Here is a 20,000-nt window from a genome sequence, read left to right as displayed (position 1 = left end):
AGTCTCTTATGGTTCTCACACTACTATGTTATGACGATCGACCCAATCAGCAGCAGCCTCTTATGGTTCTCACACTACTATGTTATGACGATCGACCCAATCAGCAGCAGCCTCTTATGGTTCTCACACTACTATGTTATGACGATCGACCCAATCAGCAGCAGCCTCTTATGGTTCTCACACTACTATGTTATGACGATCGACCCAATCAGCAGCAGCCTCTTATGGTTCTCACACTACTTATGTTATGACGATCGACCCAATCAGCAGCAGCCTCTTATGGTTCTCACACTACTATGTTATGACGATCGACCCAATCAGCAGCAGCCTCTTATGGTTCTCACACTACTATGTTATGACGATCGACCCAATCAGCAGCAGCCTCTTATGGTTCTCACACTACTATGTTATGACGATCGACCCAATCAGCAGCAGCCTCTTATGGTTCTCACACTACTATGTTATGACGATCGACCCAATCAGCAGCAGCCTCTTATGGTTCTCACACTACTATTATGTTATGACGATCGACCCAATCAGCAGCAGCCTCTTATGGTTCTCACACTACTATTTTATGACGATCGACCCAATCAGCAGCAGCCTCTTATGGTTCTCCCACTACTATGTTATGACGATCGACCCAATCAGCAGCAGCCTCTTATGGTTCTCACACTACTATGTTATGACGATCGACCCAATCAGCAAAGTCTGGTCCGCACTCATGCACCGTCGCAAACCCGCCGGGTAGCATCGTCACAACACACCGTTCGACTAGATGCTCTGCCGTCTCAGGTTCTTGCCCATAGCGGGTACGTGTTGGACAAGTAGAAAGACCCCACCGATGAAGCGCACTTGCCGTTAAGCAGCTCCTCGACCGAAGCCGATTCGCAGCCACCCAGTGTCTCCTCTTACTGGTATCAAAGCCTGGCAACTTCTCACCAAGCTTAGAGGAGTGTACGTCCCCGCCCCCACGAGGGATTGAATTCAGTAGTACTGCGAATAGCAGATTCGGTCGTTTTCGTTATTCGTAAGTAAGAAACTAAGTAAGCAAGTAAGTAAGTAAGTAAGTAAGTAAGTAAGTAAGTAAGTAAGTAAGAAAGTAAGTAAGTAATTATGTAAGTAAGTTAGTAAGTAAATAAGTAAGTAAATAAGTACGAATAGACACTCCGTATAAATTATAGGAGCATTCCATGCGACGATTGGTTTTAAATTGATTTATGTTATCGTGCATAGTTCGTGTTGTTTTATTATCTTAATGTAGCGTGGTTTATTTGTTGAGGTCGTTGTTGTCGACATGTCCTATGGTTGTTGTCGTTTATTGTTGTTTGGAATAGGAGGTTATCATGTCTTGTGTCAATATCAGTGCCGGTCTTATCTATATCAATAACACAACGGGCGAGGGTCTCTCTCTCTCTCTCTCTCTCTCTCTCTCTCTCTCTCTCTCTTCTCTCCTCTCTCTCTCTCTTTCTCTCTCTCTCTCTCTTCTCTTCCCTTTCTCTCTCTCTCTCATTCTCTCTCTCTCTCTCTTCTCTTCCCTTTCTCTCTCTCTCTCTCTTTCTCTCTCTCTTCTCTTCCCCTTCTCTCTCTCTCTCTCTCTCTCTCTCTCTCTTTCTCTCTCTCTCTTCTCTTCCCTTTCTCTCTCTCTCTCTCTCTCTCTCTCTCTCTCTCTCTCTCTCCTTCTCTCTCTCTCTCTCTCCTCTCTCTCTCTCTTCTCTTCCCTTTCTCTCTCTCTCTCTCTCTCTCTCTCTTTCTCTTCCCTTTCTCTCTCTCCTCTCTCTCTTCTCTTCTCTCTCTCTCTCTCTCTCTCTCTCTCTCTGTCGACAACGTGGAAATCCAGACTACGATCTGCAATGAAAATTAGCCAGTTCGTTAACATTATTACCGGTTTGGGTCAATTGCACTTTGACCATTTAAAAATTCTGAATCAGTTTTGCGGCGTGATTGTATAGATAGTATGCGCTTGACTAAGAAGCTCATAACATTGCCATCCGGAAGTATAGCGGATCAACACACAAAACTGTGTGTATCCATAAACGTTTATAGTCGGGTTAATACAGTTCAGTGAGCATTACTCATACACGCGGATGGCAAAAAACAATAACAAAGACTTGATTGACGTCATCTTCGAACCATCTATAGATAGAATGCGCTTGGCCAAGGAGTTCACAACATTGCCATCCGGAAGTATAACGGACCAACACACAAACTCTGTGTAACCATGAACTTTTATAGTCTGGTTAATACAGTTTAGTGAGAACAACTCATAAACGCGGATGGCAAAAACAATAACAAAGGCCTGAGTGACGTCATCTGCATACTATCTATACAGGAAGCGAGGAAGCTGCAACAATACGCCGATTGAAAACAAACGTGACTCAGTTTCAATACACACATAGACTCTACATCCTTCAAAGTTAATGCACATTATGTTTTGATGGGTTGAAATTTTACACTGTTTACAAATATGGAAAGAAGTGACCTCATTCGGCTATTTGTTTTTATTTTTAAACAGTCTGTCAGTCACTGGCGGTCCGTCTATTGAGCAAAGTTGTTTTGTGCCGCCCTATATTTTTCAAATTTAGCAGATACTACTTTTTGTCTCAATTTTTGCATATGCTGCTTTTCGTTAACACTCGCACATCTCTCCTGCCTCACTAGCCATGGTAGGTTCCTGTACGTACTGTACGAAGGCTATGCTACCATGAGCAAAAAAGTCAACAGGCCGCCCTAGTTTATATAAAATACTGTTTTCTTCTGTTTTAAAACCACGGTTATCCACCTCCCCCCACAAACAACTGATACTCATTACTGCCAAAATAATTAGGTCAGGCCGACAAATTTAGTTTTTCACACCTTGAGGCCTGACTTGGGAAAAATCAAAACCATATCAGTTTTATCATTGGATGAACAGGTTTGTTGTAATCAAACCATACGGATGAAGAAAATGTCAATAAATATAGATCTTATGCTATTCGTTTTGCTCAAATGGATTTTAATCATCAATAAAGAATATTACACAAATCATTCCCCGAGTAGAGTCCCTTGATGCTATAAATAGAATCCCAGTCCATTCATTAACCTGACACACACAGCAGTTCAACTTTAGTTGTGTATGTTATTGTCTTTGGAGTAGATAAGTAGTGCATTGAGGTTAGATTTTCTATTCCTTCTTTTAATGACTGTTATCACAGTTGATATTCGAAGGAAGAAATTTTATATGGCAGTCTAATTGCTGTTGTCATGTTGTTCTTTAAAAAAAATGATATTCACAAATCTCAATGAACAGACGTGTATCACAATCCATACCAAAACAACTATAAAAGGATCCATAGACTTCAATGATCGGGTGATAGACAATTCTTTTCTCTAGATGAAAATCGACAAATGGACCTCTTTTGAATATATCCATCGCAAATGCCAGTTACGCGAGTACATCTCTTTAAAATTCAACCACATACGCCCCCCCTCCCCCCCCCCCGTTTTACACACAATTTACACACATTCTAAAAAAAAAACCCACTAGAACATTGATATTGCGCAATATCCACTGAGTGAGCTCAAGACACTTAAAAAGGGCTCCTAAGCCAATAGCAACATGAAGACGAGACATGATGCCTGTTGGGCGAGATAATATTTTCCTCCAACACAGACAACACTGCTTCCGGTCAGATACTCATTTTACACCTGAGTACGGTGAGAGAATGTTTTCGATCCATGCCGCCTTAAATAAACAGCCAGCAACCTGTTAGTATATTATTAGTTTTCATTATATGAATCAGACAATAAGTCATTTGATGAGGCGGGACTTCAAGTTTAGTCTGAGACTAGTTACTAGGATACATTATGGCATTGGCTAGATAGCAGCTATTTTTAGATTGAGAGAGCTTCCATTCGGAAGGAAAATACGTCGGTTACGAATGACAGAGGCAAAAAGTGTCCTGTTACTATTGACACTGGCTTTAAACAACCATAAGATAAGTGCAGATCGTCGAAAGTACACATTTCTGTGAGTAAAAACTTTTGAAAAAAAAAAAAAGAACATAATCGACTCGCGAGTTGTGAGTGAACGGAGACTCGAAATCAAAGGGTTTGCGTCAAAGAACAACCAAACAAAAAATATTTAGAAAGTATAGTGGAGACAAAAGTTATTCAGCTGGCAATGTAACTGACTGAAATAATGTGATTCATCAGAACACACTTTCTCTTTTGTTTGTTTTGTTTTTTTTTTTTTTTTTTTTTTTTTTGGTTAATTTATTTGAGTTTCAATGAAACTTCCATTGTCCTAATTATAGAATTGACAGTCGACAATGGACATTATCGTAGTCTATCAGTCTACAGTCACGTGATTTGATTCATCCTGGCAAAAGTAAGTTAAAATACGAAAAGGAATGAATTATTATCTATGTGTTGCTAAACCACTATTTTAGTTATTTTAGACAATGAAGTAATATTGGACACAAGGCCTACAGTTTCAAGTTGGTCTTTGCCAAGGGTCGATTTCTTTATAGGGGACACACTACGGCTGTTTTCAACATAGTAGGTACCTCCGGAGACAGAGAGTTTGTGTTGACAATGATAGTTATGGCAGGCTGCATAGGGAAAAATTCAAAGAAGCCAAATTTCATCATGCGTACCGTACCGTACGGACTCTCTCTCTCTCTCTCTCTCTCTCTCTCTCTCTCTCTCTTTCTCTCAAACTTATTTCTAGCAAACTACAAAAAGGATCATCCCTGCTGGGCAATACTTCTTTCCTATGTTACGTTAGTCAAGTCTTTGCAAGACAAATAAAGAGCCTATTTCTAAAGACCAATTGTTAAAGAAGCAGGGGTTTGTTTTTTAGATAGGAAGGAAATTGCTTTGAGCGTATAAAACGCCGTTGTATTTTACGAGTGAGCGAAAAAAAAAATTAAAAAAAAAAAAAAAAAAAGAGAGAGAGAGAGAGAGAGAGAGAGAGAGAGAGAGAGAGAGAGAGAGAGAGAGAGAGTTCGGTCTCGGTATTGTGACTATAAATTGATCAAATGCAATAGTGCTATGAATAATCAATTATACACGATCCCATTTGATGATGGCCGTACTTTCTGTCGAGCTTCAATACTTTAATTAGCAATAGATCTCTATAGATTGCGCGTATTTATGTATGAAAACACAATGTACAACTCGGTTTTAAAATACGCGAAACCAAGTTATCATGGGGATGCAGTTTATAATCTCCATTCTCGATGTATTATGTTTTTTTTTTAGACCGACAGTTGTGTAATTGGCTTAAAACGTTTAATTCCACATGGATACAGTTTTGTGTGTTGGTGTTGTTGTGGCGAGTTTTACTTAAACACAACTAAATACGCTTCAACAGTCGTGACGTCACTTCCCTCGTAATGACGCATGGCAACTTAGCAAATGACTCTAAACTATCGGAACAATGGCGGACGCCCGTATGAAATATTATTTCTCCGACGAGCATAAAAGCGTATCCAGAGGGAAAATAACATTATAAATCTGATCATGTTTTGACTTTCACACATTCTGATCACAAGACATATGAAAAGTTCTAGCCAGCATGAAGAATAAAAAAAGTACCGATTTTCTTTGTTTAGAACCACGATGGCCACCGTTACTGGGCGACGTGACATCAGACTATTGAATCCAATTCGTTCCGGAAGTCGGGACAGGCGTGTTCCGTTGGAGACTCGTACACAACTCTCGGACTTCGTCTTATAATTAAATCATTTCGGCATGAAGGAAGGGGGCCCGAATTTCAACACTGGCCGGCCCAAAAGTCGACATTCCTAGAGAGCCTACGTTCAAACCTGTTTTTCGCCTAAATTTATGTTTTAGGAGACAAAAAAATTGAAACATGATTGAATTGATGTCATCTTAACCGCTGATAAATTTTCTTTCTGTTTCACCTACTTTCCAATTTAAAAAAACAGATGGAATTTTTTTTTTCATACGTAAAATTACGGTTTACGAAATCCGCTTCAATACCTGTCATTTTGTAAAATTTTAAGGGGGGGGGGGGGGTAATTTCGACATTCCCCAGGTAATGTCCGTGTTTTTTGGAGTGAGTAAAGTTTTTGGATATGTACAGAAGGAACCAATTTGACGTCACTCATCTCTTTGTTATTGTCTTTAGAAACCCATTTTGTGATTAGTTCTCATTAAATTATATCAGCCTATAAACGTTCAAGGTTCCATGTAGATTTGTGGGCTGGAGCGTTATTTCTGGCTGGCGGATTTGTAAGGATTTTACTTTAAAACGGAGCATCAATAGAAGGAATGAAGTTAACGTCATTCCACCCGTCGTCATTGCTTGTAGACAGCCAATTGTATAATTAACTTATCACTAAATTATATCAACCAGACTATAACGTTCGAGGTTACACAGTTGTGTGTGTTAGTATGTTATACCCCGATGGAGATGTGAGTAATTTTCAAATACGCATAACATCAATGCATCTGTAATCAGATATAATTCTAAAACCAACGTAAACCACGGAAATTTTTCCATTTTGTCGACAATAAAGATTTATTTGTTTATTTATTTATTTATTTTCATATTATTTTATTATTATTATTATTATTATTATTATTATTATTATTATTATTATTATTATTATTATATTATTATTATTATTATATTATTATTATTATTATTATTATTATTATTATTATTATTATTATTATTATTATTATTATTATTATTATTATTATTATTATATTATTATTATTATTATTATTATTATTATTTTATTATATTATTATTATTATTATATTATTATTATTATTATTATATTATATTATTATTATTAATTATTATTATTATTATTATTATTATTATTATTATTATTATTATTATTATATTATTATTATTATTATTATTATTATTATTATTTATTATTATTATTATTATTATTATTATTATTATTATTATTATTATTATTATTATTATTATTATTATTATTATTATTATTATTATTATTATTATTATATTAAGTTCTCCATGAGGAGCCGTCGCCTCATATCTATATGGACGTGACAGTCACAAAGGTACCTACACATTCAATCACACAGACACACATATTGATCGACTGAATACACGCTATAATCATATTATTGTGTAATATTGTACTGAAAATATATTTGAATGATTTTAAAGTTTGGAAAATGATAATCGTTATGCATGAATGGAATAAACTATTACTTTTATCGCCCTTTTTAATATTTAGAATTTTTATCTTCCCATATATACAGGTCTTGCGCAGCTAAGCGTGACGACGGAGTTTTCCATTCAGCGACTTCAGGGATAAAAAAGGGAAGACATTGAGATCCATATCAAGATAGAAGAAACAGGTTTCCAAGGTGGGAAATGATACACGCCCCCTAATAATTGACCCTTTTTTTTGTCTCCAAACCACCAACGCAATCCTGACAAAATTCTGGACTAAGATTGTAAGGATTTCTTGCTCAGTATTATTTTTGTCGTGTGTAAATTTCGTCTTTGAGGAAAAATGGTATCCGGGGATGATAACATTGATGAGTCATCACTTCATTGGGGAGACTGGGTGGTCATCGGAGCGTACTTTGTCATCGTCATCGCTGTGGGAATAATCGTAAGTGTGAATTTTTATTTAATTATTTAGCATGTAAACATTGTCAGGGATATTAAATAAAAAAAAGCTTATGGCAAAACTCGCGTGACTGGTAATTATTTATTGTTTAAAATAAAACAAAACATTTTAAAACATAATGGGGATTCGCATTTCAATATCGTATAAAATCTAAGGAATTCAAGTCATCTTATGATGTAGCTTGCCATTGTCATGAAGAAGGGACCAATTTTCAGTCATCTTATGAGGTGTCTTGCCATTGTCATGAAGAAGGGACCAATTTTCAGTCATCTTATGATGTAGCTTGCCATTGTCATGGAATATGTGCTCAAAATGACCCACATAGTGAAAAGTGTTCGCAGTGTTTGAAATATCTAAAATCACGATTGTTCATTTTGTTCAGCTTGACACATGGGTATGTTTACAAAGTTCATAAACAAAGCAGCGTGTTTACATTACTGAAGAAATATCCAATCGTTGGACAGCAACAAATCATGTGATTGATGACTAGGTTGGACGAAAACATGAATATAGATCGCTCCCATTCTCCAAGTAAAATGTTCAAACTTCATTCGGTAGCGGTGGTCTATGGGATGTGTTTGTATGTAGCCGAAAGTCGTACATTCTTTAAATCTGATGGGAGCAAAATAACTAGGCACTGCTCGATATCATTGATAGTCGAAATATTTCTGATAATGTTCATTAAAATCCATGAGAGGACTGAGGATGAATAAAAATGGACCTGGAGGGAGACACGAGTCGTGAAACAAATGAGAAGGTACGAACTTGACATCACTCAGTTCTTGTATTGTTTATAGTCAGATCAGCCATTTTTGTGAGTAGTTCTCACTAAATTCTATCAGACTATAAATAGTATGAGCTTGGCTAAGAAACTCACAACATTGCCATCCGGAAGTATAACGGACCAACACACAAAACTGTGTGTATCCATGAACGTTTATAGTCGGGTTAATACAGTTCAGTGAGCATTACTCATAAACGCGGATGGCAAAAAACAATAACAAAGACCTGAGTGGCGTCATCTTCGATCTTGACGTTCAACATTACACACAGTTTTGCATGTCGGTAGATAAAAACTTACGTTATATCCGGCTGGCGGATGACATGAGTATTTTGCATAAACGCATAACATCAATAGCCTTAATGCTAGTCAAGGAGAGAAATGAGTAGGTAGATAAGAATGTGGATTGCACTTAAAAATGACAACAATAAAAGAAAAAAAATGAGTGGTAGGGCAAATAAACGTTAACAAAAAGGTTAATATAAAAATATCGTTTGATACGGTTTTCAATAGAATTTCATGATAAGATAAAAGGTGCAAACACACACACACACACACACACACACACACACACACACACACACACAGTGGCTATTTCATGGATCCAATCCATACAGTTAACATGACAGCTAACCAAACCACTTTAAAACACATTCATTTTGATAACAAGCCAAATGTGTTAGAGGACAAGACGTCTATGGTTGTTTGTCTATCGAAGTTACCGACAATCATCCATTGAGAGACCTGGGAGATCAATTTCTTTCTTTTTTCACTTGTATATTTGACCAATCAACTCTAAACATTATTTGAAGGAGTTAAAGATAAATTCACAGCTTAATTTATCAAATTTCAATTAAAATGAATTCCTTGATTCAGGAGAATGAATTCTGTTTCTTTAAACAATAATAATAATAATATAATAATAATATAATAATAATAATAATAATAATAATAATAATAATAATAATATAATAATAATAATGATATTAATAATAATAATAACAATAATAATAATAATAATAATAATAATAATAATAATAATAATAATAATGATAATAATAATAATAATAATAATAATAATAATAATAATAATAATATAATAATATAATAATAATAATAATAATAATAATAATAATAATAATAATAATAATAATAATAATAATAATAATAATAATAATAATGGGACCTGGGTCTCGTGTCTTGGGAAGAAACGACCAGACGTGTAACTGCTAAAATGACACCCCGACGACCGCCCCCCCCCCCCCTTCCCGAAAGAAAATAATAATAATAATAAAAAATAATACAATGCCAGACTGATATGAGAATAACTAAAATTTGGCAACTGATAAACATGTCTTGAATTGTGTGTGGATTGATAAAACATTCTGTTATGTCTGTATTTTTCTGAGCTTATAATATATGACATACAATGACTATACTATGTGTAATGAAATGGCCATAAACTATGAATGTGTTCGCTGTTGATATAATATGGAATGGTACACTGGCAGTGACAGGGTGATCGGTAATACGATTCCACACATTACATACATTACCATATTTTAAATCTTCAGGTCTCTGTGTGCTGATGTGGAGTTGATAGTGTTGGCACACACACATACACTTACACACACACAAACACACACATACATTTATAATATAATAATAATATATATAATATAATATATAATCACTATATGAGAGAGAGAGGAAAGAGAGAGAGTGGAGAGAGAGGGAGAGAGAGGAGAGAGGAGGGAGAGAGAGAGAGAGAGAGAGAGAGAGAGAGAGAGAGAGAGAGAGAGAGAGAACAAAAACGATATAAAAGTGCTGGACTTTAATATTGAAAGAGCAGTCAATGTATAAATAAAATATTGGAATTATACTTCCAATATATATATATATATATATATATATATATATATATATATATATATATATATCAAACAAGTCAATGTAAATGACATCCAAAGAGCCTTACAAAATCACCAACTAACTGTACGTAAACAGTGACAACAACAGATGTAACATTACTGTCAAGGAAGAAAGATGGATGGAGAGCCACGAAAAAAGTAGGATCATTAATAGGAGACAAGGAAGACTTGGAAAGAAGAAAAAGTTTATCGACGGCTGCACTCAATAAATTATTACATATATGGATTAGAAAAGATAAAATAAAATTAAATTCTAAAATCAAATTATACACAACCCTTGTAAAATCCGTGCTTATGTACAACTATGGAACATGGGCACTGACTGGAACCGAAGAGCAAAGATTAGACAGATTCCATAGAAAACAACTGAAAAGAGTCCTGAATACACGATACCCCACAAAAATAAGCAATAAAACACTGTATGAAAAATGCAATGAAAGACCCTTATCCATTCAAATGCTGGAGGCAAGATGGCGGGATTTTGGGCATATACTCAGAAGAGATGTAAATATATCAGTTAATAAAGCCATGAATACTTTTTTCACCCCATCTGGACACAAGAAATATCAAGGTAGACCACCCACTTCAATTTATACTGTCCTAAACAGAGACCTAAAATGCCTTCGAAATAACAAAGAATTAAAATCAAAGGAAGACCTTATGAAATTAGCATCCACAGCAAAAGACCGTGAACAGTGGAAGGAAATGACACGGATGATTAGAGAGGCAGCCGAGGCGTCCCATCGGATGATTAGGAAGCGAAAGGCCTTAAGTCAGTCAGTCTTGTATTTATAAAATTATAATATATATATTATAATATATATATATATATATATAATAGGTAGTGATAGTATAAGAAAGCCCTTCGTTTCAAAAGAAGTCAAAGTCAATCAATGGGAAACATATTGACCAATGAGATTGCAATTTTAAAATTGGGACTGGTCAAATCATTTGTTGCATTGTTTCCATTTTGAGTCAGATGACAGATTGAAGAGGAGCGGGTGGGGCTTAATTTGTAATGGCTTACATGAGATCATATTTTTGAATCTTCTTCCATGAGCTGCAACTTCAAGTTATTTAGGACATGTCACTAGTTATCACATCCCCTTGTGGTCAATTGTCAGCTATTGAACTCTCCTCCCCTTTTTCTTTGCGTTCACCCACATTGTTTATTGTCTTAAAAGACCCCCACCCTCCTTCCACTTTACAATGAATACACGATAAAACGAACCCCCCCCCCCTCTCTCTCTCTCTCTCTCTCTCTCTCTCTCTCTCTCTCTAATGTAAACAACGCGATAGGAAGTTACAGTGATCTCAGCTCAAGCGAAACAACCGTGGATGATATTTGCGAGAAGTCATCAGCATTCTGCTTAGCCAAAGCAAGACATAACAAGGGGTCACGTCGGGGTCGTTCAACCATGAAGTTCACGGGGGGGTCCCGCCACTGGATTAAATTTCAGCCAAGTCGGTTGGTGATTTAACTGACTTGGGACACAAAGACTCTCTTCTCTTCACAAGAGACCTGTTCCATTTATTCCACCCCACCCCCTTTTCCATAATATTATCTTTCTCTCATCCCTAATCCCTATAGATAGAATGCGCTTGGCTAAGAAGCTCACAACATTGCTATCCGGAAATATAACGGACCAACATACAAAACTCTGTGTAACTATGATCGTTTATAGTCTGGTTTATTCAGTTTAGTGAGAATTACTCATAAACACGTATGACAATAAAAAAAAAAAAAAAAAAAAAAAAAAAACAATAACAAAGACCTGAGTGACGTCAACTTCGATCTATCTATATGGTGGTGAATCGTAGCCATCGTTAAGTTATCGCCTGACGACACTGAAACCCAAAAGGACTGGCATTTGACGTCATTATTTGGTTTTTGCACCGCTTAGTGAGTTGTCGTTAGTAGAGCTCGTGGAAACAAGTCATTTCATTGGTTGAGCTATTGAATACAACTCACGATTTGTTTTCTTTTGTGGCAAAAGACTGGCATTTTGACGTCATTTTTTTGGTCAGTGTCAGGCTATACCTTAACGATGGTTACGGTCGAATATTATAGATAAAATGTCTTGTTAGTGAGACCTGATGAAGGCTGCGATGACAGAGGATTTACAGTACAATACTCTTCAACAGTCATAACGTCACTTCCTTCCTAATGGCGCATGGTAACTTAGTACCACTGGCTCTAAACTATCGGAACAATGGAGGACGCCCTTATGAAATATTTCTCCGGCGAGCATAAAATCGTATCCAGAGGAGTAAAAAACCCCATAAATTTGATCATGTTTTGACTTTTACACATTCTGATCACAAGGCATATGAAAAGTTCTAGCCAGCATAAAGAATAAAAAATAATGATTTTCTTTGTTTAGAACCAAGATGGCCGCCGTTGCCGGGCGGCGTGACATCAGACTACTGAATCCAATTGACCATGTAGTAAAATGGTCGGGGTCCCTAGCCTAGCCGACAGCAACAGTTAATAAGTAGGACGAGGCATCGAGGACCCTCCATAAACCACACACGTTATTACACGTCACACCACAGAGCGTCGGTGTCACATGCCAAGAGCTTTGAATGCTCCCTCCATAGGATCGTAGCCTTCGTCAAGTTATGGCCTGACACTGACCAAAAAATAACGTCAAAATGCCAGTCTTTTGCCACAAAAGAAAACAAATCGTGAGTTGTATTCAACAGTTCAACCAATGGGACCACTTGTTTCCATGAGCTCTACTAACGACAACTCACTAAGCGGTGCAAAAACCAAATAATGATGTCAAACTGCCGGTCCTTTTGGATTTCAGTGTCAGGCTATAACATAACGATGGCTACGATAGGGTACACGGAATCACAGACTACCCGTGTTATCTATGTCGTAGTCTTTTATATAGCGCAATATCCACTAAATGTGCCCAAAGCGCTTTACAAAGTCTTGACCATCTGTATGGATCATGTGCAAGGTAAGGTTAATGGGCCGTGAACGGATGGAATGCTGGATGGTGGATGCACGGTGCTGGATCGTGGTCACATCAAAGGATGTCTAAGTGTTATGGAGTATGAAGGAGAACTAGTAGCCGTGGGCCATGTTCAGCGACATCTATAGGCCATGTTCAGCGACATCTATAGGCCATGTTTCATTCCACTCGCTGTCTACAATTGTTCTACTTGCCAGGACTCTATAGATGTCGCTGAATATTGCCCTTTTTACATTCACCGGACTTCTTGACCTCGGTCATTTTTTGTTATTTCGGCTTCGAGGCCAAACGGCCACTTCCTGGTAAATGGGATCCAACTGGGCATTTCTATTCTTCAGATAATATCAATATTGTCAAAAACTCCTTTGAGTTGATTTTTATTAGTTGTTACGGGTAGTTGTGTTATACGTCATCAAATATTAATACAATTATAAATACAATGAAAATCATTTAAACCAAAAATGTCTACGATTTATTTATTTATTTATTTATTTATTTATTTATTTATTTATTTATTTATTTATTCATTCGTTCATTTATTTATCTATTTATTTAAGAAATGAAATGTTTCAATTGCCAGTCTTTTTTCAGAAGACAACAGTCATGAAAGAAATTCGTATCCAGATTTTTATCACCATCGCGTTTCTTTGTTTATGTAGCTACCGGTACTACAATTTAAAGATTCTTGGTATTTGATTGACGAGGACAATTATAGTGGAAATGCGATTCAAAATGTCTATATGTCGGTCAAAGGCTTTTATTAGCCTGACTACATCATCTATGAAACATTTTTTAAATGCCGACAATAAATAAATATTTGAATTGAATTGAATTGCATTGTATGGTTTATTATATTTCTTTACTTCAACTGTTCAAAGTATTTCTTTTCTATCCACACCATTAACATGTACACATTCTTTCTCTCTTTCAGTCATCATGCAGAAACAGAGGTTCAGTCAGAGGCTACTTTTTGGCTGGCAGATCAATGCATTGGATACCTGTAAGTGAACACGTTTCACATCTGTACATAATAGGTGCCCATCTTATTGAAGTGATATTATTAGTAGTTGAGGACAGGGGGGGGGGGGGTTATAATTTAACTCACTCAACCCTAATACCGACTATATCCGCAGTTACTTTTACCCCATGCCTATTTATTACATTTTTCTGAGACAAATTAAAGGCGTAGTATCAAAGCTAATGTTTTTAGGTTTTTGCATGTTAATAATAGTTGAATAAAACTATCTATGTACATGTTCATTTATTATTTTTTTTCCAATTTTGAACAGTACAAAAAATCTATAGGATTGAGTGAGGAGTTAAGCCATGAAATTATTATTTTGCTCATCACAATTTCATCAAATCTTTCATAAATTGATTTCTGGTGACAAGAGTGTGTTTGATATGAAGTTAAATCCCGATTCTGTTGATATTTTTTGGCTATTAGTCAGAACGTCTATTAGGTAAAATTGTCAATTTATGTGGGGAACTTTTCACACGATATGATTGGACATTGTTTTTAAGGCTGAGATATTTATATTTATGATAGACATCTATCAACTTATTGCAAACCTACATACGTTTTTGGTCCGATCCCTCCTTCTACCCCTCCCCCCTCCCCCCGCCTCCTGTTCTTTCTTATCTATCATTATCATCGTCATCGTCATCGTCATCGCACTTAGAGCTGCCATTTGAACAAACGTGGGTTCTTTAGAAATAAACCCTATTGTTGTTATAATCTAGACTGGAAATACTGCGAAATCGAAAGAGAATACAAACCCAACCCCCAACAAGCTCACCAAAGAATAAAAGAACTATCAGGGAAAAGGAAAAGCAAAGCAGCAGGAAGTTGTATCCAAAACAAACAAGGGGAACTGCTATTTGAAGAACAACATATAGAAAGCCGATGGGTAGAATACATAGGCGAACTGTACAATGATCCAAATAGAAATGAACCACCACTGAAATTCAAAGAACCATTAAGCGGACCAAACATCACCAAAAGTGAAATTGAACATGCCATGGAACGAATGAGGGATGGTAAAGCAACAGGCCCTGATGAAATATCTGTAGAGGTATTAAAAAGCCTAGGAGATCTAGCAATTGATGAACTTCACATATTATTCAACAATATATACAATACTGGGAAAATTCCAGAAGATCTCTGTAACTCTATTTTCATAGCAATACCAAAGAAAGCAGGTGCAGTCAGATGCGAAAATTTTAGAACTATAAGTTTAATAAGCCACATCAACAAAATACTGTTGCGTATAATTATCAACAGGCTAAGGAATAAGATTAACCCCGAAATCGCAGAAGAACAATATGGATTCCAACCTGACAGAGGGACAAGGAACGCAATATACCTCCTCCGTGTTTTAAGTGAAAGAGCTATACAGGTTCAGACCCCACTATACCTCTGTTTTGTCGACTACAAAAAAGCTTTTGATAGAGTACGCCACGAAGAAATACTAAAACAACTGCACTCCATTGGCGCTGATGAGAAAGACCTCAGACTCATGCAAACATTATACTACACCCAGCAGGCATCTATCAAAATCGGAAACTCTACAGGAAATTCCATTCCTATTAAGAAAGGAGTCCGTCAAGGGTGTGTTGCCTCACCAGATCTGTTTAATCTATACCAAGAAACAATCATGAGGGGCATAAATAATATGGAGGGAATAAAAGTAGGAGGTCACAACATAAATAATATAAGATACGCAGACGATACGGTACTCATTGCAACATCAGAAATCCAACTTCAAAAGATTGTTGACAAAGTGGTAGTAGATAGTGAAGCCAAGGGAATGGAAGTGAATATCACCAAAACGGAATGCATGGTAATACAGAAAAACCCCGAAAACAACAACACCTGCAATATAACGATTCACGACGAGCAACTTACCAACGTAGAAAGTTTTAAATACCTAGGTTCAATAGTGACAACAGATGGAAGATGTAACCGAGACATACGAGCAAGAATAACTCAAGCCAAACAGGCCTTCATGGACCTGGGAAACATTTTGAAAAACAAACATGTCGTTCGGGATTAGATTCCGAGTCTTGAAGTGCTACGTGTGGCCAATCTTGTTATACGGATGCGAAAGCTGGACTACAAATGCAGAAACACAAAAGAACATTGAAGCTTTTGAAATGTGGTGCTTGATAAGAATGCAGAGAATATCGTATACTGCACACAAAACGAACGAAGAAGTGCTAAAACAAACATACCAACAAAGGAAACTAATGCCCTTAATAGTGGATCGACAACTATCCTTTTTCGGACACATAGTAAGGAAAGATAAGAATGAATACCTGGCAAGTTGTGGAAAAATACCTGGTAAACGCGCCCGGGGGAGACAAAGAAAAACACTCATAGACCAACTGAAGGGCTTCACCAACCTAACAATCCAAGAGCTGTTTGAAAAAGCAAGAGACAGGGAGGAATGGAGAGAGATAATTCATGCAGTATCCGAAGCCTGGACCAGGCATGGAACCTAGAAGAAGAAGAAGTTGTTATAATTAATAATAATAATAATAATAATAATAATAATAATAATAATAATAATAATAATAATAATAATAATAATGATCATCATCATCATCATCATCATCATCATCATCATCATCATCATCATAATACTAATAATAATAATAATAATAATAATAATAATAATAATAATAATAATAATAATAATAATAATAATAATAATAATAATAATAATGATAATAATAATAATACATACATACTACTACTACTTAATTTCCTTATTGTGTATTTGTTGTTTTCAGGTTGGTGCCTCGTTGTTTGCCAGTAACATCGGGTCTGGCCATTTTGTAGGACTTGCCGGGTCAGGGGCGTCCACTGGTATTGGGATTGCAGTGTTTGAATTCAATGTAAGTCTTAGTCCATCTATGTAGATATATTATGTAGATTTGACTGGTCAATGTCAAGTAATCCTTTAGCTCTATTAGGCACACAGAGCCAGAGTCTCTCATGGTTTCTGTAGCGTTAAATCAACATTAACAATATATTTGCTTTCCATCGTTTGGATAGGACGCCAGATTTAACAGATTCCGGTAGATGGACAGCGGAAATTGTGCAAACTGTCTTTCCTGAGGATATCGAGGTGTTTTGATCAATCACTGCCTCGAACTCTAAACAGCAGCTCTACACGGCTATGTGGTCTAGTGGTATGGCACTCGCTTTCGAATCGGAATATCCTGGGTTCGAGCCTCGCTCGGCGCATAGTTGAGTCCTTGGAAAAGACTGTTTACTCACATTCTCTCACCATACTCAGGTGTAAAATGAGTACCTGGTCGATAACAGCGTTGTCTCTGTCCAAAAAATTGTAATATCGCCTAACATGCGTCATGTCCTGTCCTACATGTTAAGTGTTGATGTTGGCTAGGGACTCCTTGTAAAGCGCTTTGAGCACGTTTAGTGGATATTGCGCTATATAAAAGCTCAATTTCTTTACACGGACACAGTCAATTTAAAGCTGGAAAGATTCGTCGTCACAGAAAACTTTGTGTATTTTGATCTTGTTGATACAAGATGACATAGATAAAGCAATTTACAGTGTTACTATTACAGGGCGTGAAATCATTTGTTTTATCTTTACATATTATAATCACGCGGCTGCCCCTGGCCACCCACGGTATTTTTGACAGAATACTAGGGCTTTACGTTGAGGGCCAGAGGCTCACAGTTTATAGAGAATGTCGTGTGACTCGACGCTAACATCTTCTGTAACGTTTTGGTGACTATCTAGACAAGGGGAATTGAAATTCAAGTTAGATAATTTGAAAGAGTGCGATAGAAAAATCTGACAACTCAAATTACTAAATTACGACCATTTTGATTTTAAATAGAATCTCTTTCTCTCTCTCTCTCTCTCTCTCTCTCTCTCTCTCTCTCTCTCTCTCTCTCTCTCTCTCTCTCCCCCCCCCCCTCCAATTGCTTCCACTTTTCATCGGAATAATTTATTGTCTTTGCCTTTCCGTACATGCGCCGCGATAATTTACTTCTGCCCATCACCATCTTCTTCTTCTTCTTCTTTTTCTTCTTCTTCTTCTTCTTCTTCTTCTTCTTCTTCTTCTTCTTCTTCTTCTTCTTCTTCTTCTTCTTCATCTTCTTCTTCTTCTTCCTCCTCCTCCTCCTCCTCCTCCTCCACCACCACCACCACCATCACCACCACCACCACCACAAACACTATCACCTATTACTTCCCCGATTCTAAAAGTTCTTCTCTTTGTTTAACTCAATGTTTCACCATCTTTATAACTCTCTCTTTTTCAGGCCATCTTTATTCTGATGATCTTAGGATGGTTCTTTGTTCCCGTATACATCGCCTCCGGGGTAAGGATGGGATATCATGGAAACAAATTAAATTTTAGAATTAAAGTAATGACACGGGGATCGAAATAAGGATATAGATATTAACATTAGAATTAGAATTCGATGAAAGATTGTGGAAACAAACAGGGAGCATGAATTTGGAACGAGTTTTAAATATCAAACTTTATGGTCCAAAAACAAATATATGAAAGATAATCGAATGAAAGAGGAGAGATATGGATAGAATAAACACGATATTGTACAAATAAGTTTAAGATAAAGATAGTCATAAGAACATAGCAATAGATGGTTGAAGTAAATGTTAGAACATAGAGATAAATATAATGAAATAGAAAATAAAATCAGAATTCAGAAATAAATGTCAGATCATGAGGATAGGCATGGAACAAAGTATCAAATGGAAGACTATTTAACAAATGGAACAACTCCCCCCCCCCCCTCCTTCTTTCCCACCAAAAAACCCCCAAAAGTAAAAACAAACACTAAACACCAAAACAAAAATAATAACCCCCCCCCCCCCCCCGCCAAAAAAAAAAAACCCAAAAAACAAAAACAAAAACACAACAAACATCAAACATAGAACCCCCGCCTCCCCTCCCCCTCCCACACACACACATACATACACACACACACACACACACACACACACAAATTAGCTTCAATCTGAAACGAAAGTAAACAAACACGGATATAGAATGGCAATGAATTTATATTTTTTTAAAGAACCAGGGAAAATGAACTAGATGTTTTTTTTTTTTTGTTTTTTTTTTGTTTGTTTTTGTTTGGGTTTTTTTGGAGGGGGGGGGGGGGGGGGGGGGGGGTACCAATCAATGTTGGAATTTACGTAAAATATGGTTTGATATGCGTGGTAGCAAATCTCATAGATCTACTTATACTGGTGGTTGGACGTTTAATGGCCTCACCATGAATACAAAATCTAATTAAAATCTATATGTCATACAACTATTTGTTACTCGGGCATTTCAAGAAATCTATTTTAACTTTTGATGATCGTTTCGATTCTAGCCGAATGAATAGTTTTGACCAGTTCTTAATATTAACCTTTATATATTTATTCTTTCTTTTGTTTGTTTGTTCAACATGCCTTTTTTGTTTTTACAAATTTCGAGATTTCCTATAAATACATCATTTTAGACTTTTTTCTATTTATTCATAATCATGATATTTTTATTCTTCTAAAAGTATATCTAAAAGTATTGAATTTTGTATTGCTCAAGGTCACCTATTAACTGAAATGAACTGATGTTGAATTTCGTTAAGCACTGTCACATATTATGCAATACACACATG

The 20,000-nt window shown here is 36.4% G+C and overlaps 1 protein-coding gene across 1 annotated transcript in view; it reads left to right on the top strand.

Annotated features, from left to right (window-relative positions):
• The window catches only part of LOC144966977 (sodium/mannose cotransporter SLC5A10-like), a 66,682-nt gene that overhangs the window by 8,772 nt on the left and 37,910 nt on the right, over positions 1–20,000 (top strand). The window contains exons 2-5 of the mRNA XM_078903672.1: positions 7,252–7,610; positions 14,256–14,324; positions 17,120–17,224; positions 18,630–18,689. Of these exons, the coding sequence (XP_078759798.1) occupies positions 7,509–7,610; positions 14,256–14,324; positions 17,120–17,224; positions 18,630–18,689 (336 nt within the window). The 5' untranslated portion in view covers positions 7,252–7,508. The remainder of the gene's footprint in view (positions 1–7,251; positions 7,611–14,255; positions 14,325–17,119; positions 17,225–18,629; positions 18,690–20,000) is intronic.

The sequence above is a fragment of the Berghia stephanieae genome, chromosome 3 (assembly GCF_034508935.2).
Source record: "Berghia stephanieae isolate SIO BIC M18660-M18661 chromosome 3, UCSD_Bste_1.3, whole genome shotgun sequence".
NCBI classification, from domain to species: domain Eukaryota; kingdom Metazoa; phylum Mollusca; class Gastropoda; order Nudibranchia; family Aeolidiidae; genus Berghia; species Berghia stephanieae.
The sequence above is the reverse complement of the archived record's forward strand: the minus strand, read 5'-3'. Positions and strand labels throughout refer to the sequence as shown.